Raw genomic sequence first — 6,473 nt, 5'->3', positions numbered from 1 at the left:
AATCACACTCCATCACACTCCATCACATCCATCACACTCCATCACATCCATCACACTCCATCACATCCATCACACTCCATCACATCCATTACACTCCATCACACTCCATCACACTCCATCACATCCATCACACTCCATCACACTCCATCACATCCATCACACTCCATCACATCCAACACACTCCATCACACTCCATCACACTCCATCACACTCCATCACATCCATCACATCGATCACACTCCATCACACTCCATCACACTCAATCACACTCCATCACACTCCATCACATCGATCACACTCCATCACATCGATCACACTCCATCACATCGATCACACTCCATCACATCCATCACACTCCATCACATCCATCACACTCCATCACATCCATCACACTCCATCACATCCATTACACTCCATCACACTCCATCACATCCATCACATCGATCACACTCCATCACATCCATTACACTCCATCACACTCCATCACATCCATCACACTCCATCACATCCATCACACTCCATCACACTCCATCACATCCATTACACTCCATCACACTCCATCACATCCATTACACTCCATCACATCCATTACACTCCATCACACTCCATCACATCCATCACATCCATCACATCGATCACACTCCATCACATCCATTACACTCCATCACACTCCATCACATCGATCACACTCCATCACATCCATTACACTCCATCACATCCATCACACTCCATCACATCCATCACATCGATCACACTCCATCACATCCATTACACTCCATCACACTCCATCACATCGATCACACTCCATCACATCCATTACACTCCATCACATCCATCACATCGATCACACTCCATCACATCCATCACACTCCATCACACTCCATCACACTCCATCACACTCAATCACACTCCATCACACTCCATCACACTCCATCACACTCCATCACACTCCATCACATCCATCACACTCCATCACATCCATCACACTCCATCACACTCCATCACACTCCATCACACTCCATCACACTCCATCACATCGATCACACTCCATCACATCCATCACACTCCATCACACTCCATCACACTCCATCACACTCCATCACATCGATCACACTCCATCACATCCATCACACTCCATCACATCCATCACACTCCATCACATCCATCACACTCCATCACACTCCATCACACTCCATCACACTCCATCACATCGATCACACTCCATCACATCGATCACACTCCATCACATCGATCACACTCCATCACATCCATCACACTCCATCACATCCATTACACTCCATCACACTCCATCACACTCCATCACACTCCATCACACTCCATCACATCCATCACACTCCATCACATCGATCACATCCATCACACTCCATCACATCCATCACATCCATCACACTCCATCACATCGATCACACTCCATCACACTCCATCACATCGATCACACTCCATCACATCGATCACACTCCATCACATCCATCACATCCATCACACTCCATCACACTCCATCACACTCCATCACATCGATCACACTCCATCACACTCCATCACATCGATCACACTCCATCACATCCATCACACTCCATCACATCGATCACACTCCATCACATCCATCACACTCCATCACATCCATCACACTCCATCACATCCATCACACTCCATCACATCCATCACACTCCATCACATCGATCACACTCCATCACACTCCATCACATCGATCACACTCCATCACATCGATCACACTCCATCACATCCATCACATCCATCACACTCCATCACACTCCATCACACTCCATCACATCGATCACACTCCATCACACTCCATCACATCGATCACACTCCATCACATCCATCACACTCCATCACATCCATCACACTCCATCACATCCATCACACTCCATCACATCCATTACACTCCATCACACTCCATCACACTCCATCACACTCCATCACACTCCATCACACTCCATCACACTCCATCACATCCATCACACTCCATCACACTCCATCACATCCATCACACTCCATCACATCCATCACACTCCATCACACTCAATCACACTCCATCACACTCCATCACATCCATCACACTCCATCACATCCATCACACTCCATCACACTCCATCACACTCCATCACACTCCATCACATCCATCACACTCCATCACATCGATCACATCCATCACACTCCATCACACTCCATCACACTCCATCACACTCCATCACATCCATCACACTCCATCACACTCAATCACACTCCATCACACTCCATCACATCCATCACACTCCATCACATCCATCACACTCCATCACACTCCATCACACTCCATCACACTCCATCACATCCATCACACTCCATCACATCGATCACATCCATCACACTCCATCACACTCCATCACACTCCATCACACTCCATCATATCCATCACACTCCATCACACTCCATCACATCCATCACACTCCATCACATCCATCACACTCCATCACACTCCATCACATCCATCATACTCCATCACACTCCATCACATCCATCACACTCCATCACACTCCATCACATCCATCACACTCCATCACACTCCATCACACTCCATCACACTCAATCACACTCAATCACACTCCATCACACTCCATCACACTCCATCACACTCCATCACACTCAATCCCACTCCATCACACTCAATCACACTCCATCGCACTCCATCACACTCCATCACATCCATCACACTCCATCACATCCATCACACTCCATCACACTCCATCACACTCCATCACACTCAATCACACTCCATCACACTCAATCACACTCAATCACACTCCATCACACTCAATCACACTCCATCACACTCCATCACACTCAATCACACTCCATCACACTCCATCACACTCCATCACATCGATCACACTCCATCACACTCCATCACACTCCATCACATCGATCACACTCCATCACACTCCATCACACTCCATCACACTCCATCACATCCATCACATCAATCACACTCCATCACACTCCATCACACTCCATCACATCCATCACACTCCATCACATCGATCACACTCGATCACACTCCATCACATCGATCACACTCCATCGCACTCCATCACACTCCATCACATCTATCACACTCGATCACACTCGATCACATCGATCACACTCCATCACACTCCATCACACTCCATCACACTCCATCACACTCCATCACATCAATCACACTCCATCACACTCCATCACATCAATCACACTCTATCACATCAATCACACTCCATCACACTCCATCACATCAATCACACTCCATCACATCAATCACACTCCATCACACTCCATCACATCAATCACACTCCATCACATCAATCACACTCCATCACATCCATCACACTCCATCACACTCCATCACATCAATCACACTCCATCACATCAATCACACTCCATCACATCAATCACACTCCATCACACTCCATCACACTCCATCACATCAATCACACTCCATCACATCAATCACACTCCATCACATCAATCACACTCCATCACATCAATCACACTCCATCACATCCATCACACTCCATCACACTCCATCACACTCCATCACATCAATCACACTCCATCACATCAATCACACTCCATCACATCCATCACACTCCATCACACTCCATCACACTCCATCACACTCCATCACATCAATCACACTCCATCACACTCCATCACACTCCATCACATCGATCACACTCCATCACACTCCATCACATCGATCACACTCCATCACACTCAATTACACTCCATCACACTCCATCACATCGATCACACTCCATCACAGTCCATCACACTCCATCACACTCCATCACATCAATCACAGTCCATCACACTCCATCACATCGATCACACTCCATCACATCGATCACACTCCATCACACTCCATCACACTCCATCACACTCCATCACATCGATCACACTCCATCACACTCCATCACATCGATCACACTCAATCACATCAATCACACTCCATCACACTCCATCACACTCCATCACATCGATCACACTCCATCACACTCCATCACATCGATCACACTCCATCACATCGATCACACTCCATCACACTCCATCACACTCCATCACACTCCATCACATCGATCACACTCCATCACACTCCATCACACTCCATCACACTCCATCACAGTCCATCACACTCCATCACACTCCATCACACTCCATCACATCGATCACACTCCATCACATCGATCACACTCCATCACACTCCATCACACTCCATCACACTCCATCACAGTCCTTCACACTCCATCACACTCCATCACATCGATCACACTCCATCACATCAATCACACTCCATCACATCAATCACACTCCATCACACTCCATCACACTCCATCACACTCTACACACTCTGCACTTTTTTGAGCTTCAATCTGTTGGTTGCAATTCAATGCCATTATAAAGCTCGGAAGCGTCAGGGTGTTATTAATATAATTCTGATTGTGTTCGTCTGAAAGAAAAATGTCATATACAGCTAGCATGACTTGAGGGAGAGTAAATCATGGGCTAATCTTTATTTTTAGGTGAACTATCCCTTTAAAGGACATCCTTATATTCATGCACTGGTGTTTTTCCTCCAGGTTGGGAAGGGTTATTCCAGCCGGTTCTGATCGGTCTGCACATTCAGTACAGGACTCCCATCCTGCGTCTGCAGAACTTAGTGAACCGCCGTCTGCAGAGGAAACTGCACAAGACAGTCGCGCTCCGGATGGCTAGTCATTCCTCAGAGCTGCTGAACCTTCACCGGTTTCGCCAGGACTCACATCTAGCTTATTTAGCTAACAGAATTTCCCACACAGTCCGCAGTTTCCGGCAGCACTGCAGCAACACGACAGCAGCGGCAGTGTGAGACGCCAAGCCTCTGCCGCTCTGCTCTCAGTCTGATGTCTTTCACCTGCTTTCTAAAATGTATAAGGGAGATTTTGTCCAAATCATCTATGAGCACTATATGTGAGAGACTCACTTACATTAAAGATTTGGTTTCAGCTGTTACACTAAAGGACGCTGGATGTGTGATGTGTATTTGAGAACTTCAGAATGTGTCCGGTCAATAAATTTCAAATGCAAGTTTTTAAATGAGACTCCACTGTTCTGTAAATATTAGATGTTTTTTTGTTTGTTTTTTTGGTTATACATTTAAACATTGATCTCTATTTATTATTTAATTTTTTTAACTAAACTGTATAATGCAAAACAGCTCCATTAAAAACAGTGAAAAGAGTTTCTTGTGGTTGTGAAATATATTAAATATTCCAGTGTTTTCTTTGAATTACTGCACTCATATGAACCTGAAATCAGTCTATGTCATAAGACTATATATATATATATTAGTGCTGGGCAACGCTTAAATTTTTTAATCACGATTAATCGCATGATTTTCTTGCGATTAATCGCGATTAATCGCATTGTTACGCACAAAATTGAATAATGAATTCTAAAGTAGTGTATTGCGCACTTTTGATTTAAATGTACTGCTACAAAAGTGCAATAGCCTAACATGTGGTTTGCAAAAACTTTAAACAAATAAGGTGCTTTTATACCAGCAGTATTCCCTTTTACACAGTATCAATAAAATATTTCTTGTAAATCTCAACTTAAACATTAATGTAATCAAATCAAATATTTAAACAAAGCTATTTGCCACTGCCAGGGCATTACCTTTTATCTAGCTTGTTAAAAAGAGTCCAGTTTTCTTGTTTTTTTTTCGGAACAGGTATCTTGTATCAGGGAGCAGCAGAAACAGTCTATGTAGTCAAAGGGTCATGATCACTACTACAGATATAAGTCGACCAACGTTACTTCTCTGATAGCAGCTTAGGTTTGGTCATGGCATGCCATGGTTTCCCATGTAAGATTACATTAAACAGAGGTAAAGCCCAATTTATACTTCTGCGTCGAACTCACGCCGTAGCTGTGTAGCGCGCGTACCCTGACGTGCATCTCTCCAAAAATGTAACGTCAATTCTACGCGTACCGCAAGCGCTGTGATTGCTAGAACCGCTCCCCGGGTTTCACACTCTCCCTCTGCATGTGTAATTGCGCCTCAACGCGGACAACGACGCAGATATATAAATGGAAACCAACGCGTAGTCTATAGCGTAGAGGCTCCGGCGTAGGTCTGACGCAGAAGTGCCTAGAGTGAGGTGAAGTGGTCGAGCACAGGTGCAGCGACAAGCGGGTGCGTTCCTGTGAAACTGTTGCGGTCATGCTCGCCTCACGCACGCGCCCGCACGTTGCCGAAGTTGAATTGTCTAACTTTTTGTACACGACGCGCAGCACAAATCATTGGAAGAGAGACTGATCCTCGGCTCGCTGTTTGTGAGTTTCCAGAATCTAAATAGTTATCAGGACATCAACAGGAGGGAATTCACATGGCAGAGCATCCCCGCTAAAATAAACGCAGGCCTATCAGGTAA

At 45.2% G+C, this 6,473-nt stretch overlaps 1 protein-coding gene across 1 annotated transcript in view; it reads left to right on the top strand.

Annotated features, from left to right (window-relative positions):
* LOC130092344 (tumor necrosis factor receptor superfamily member 11B-like) overlaps positions 1 to 5,277 on the top strand; it is a 9,036-nt gene extending 3,759 nt beyond the window's left edge. Inside the window, exon 4 of the mRNA XM_056260185.1 lies at positions 4,638 to 5,277. Coding sequence (XP_056116160.1) covers positions 4,638 to 4,906 — 269 coding nt within the window. The 3' untranslated portion in view covers positions 4,907 to 5,277. The remainder of the gene's footprint in view (positions 1 to 4,637) is intronic.
* The last annotated feature ends 1,196 nt before the right edge of the window (positions 5,278 to 6,473 follow it).

Source organism: Rhinichthys klamathensis, unplaced genomic scaffold (genome assembly GCF_029890125.1).
Source record: "Rhinichthys klamathensis goyatoka isolate OS25496 unplaced genomic scaffold, OSU_Roscu_1.1 h1tg000176l_1, whole genome shotgun sequence".
NCBI classification, from domain to species: domain Eukaryota; kingdom Metazoa; phylum Chordata; class Actinopteri; order Cypriniformes; family Leuciscidae; genus Rhinichthys; species Rhinichthys klamathensis.
This window is presented reverse-complemented; position numbering and strand designations above follow the sequence as displayed.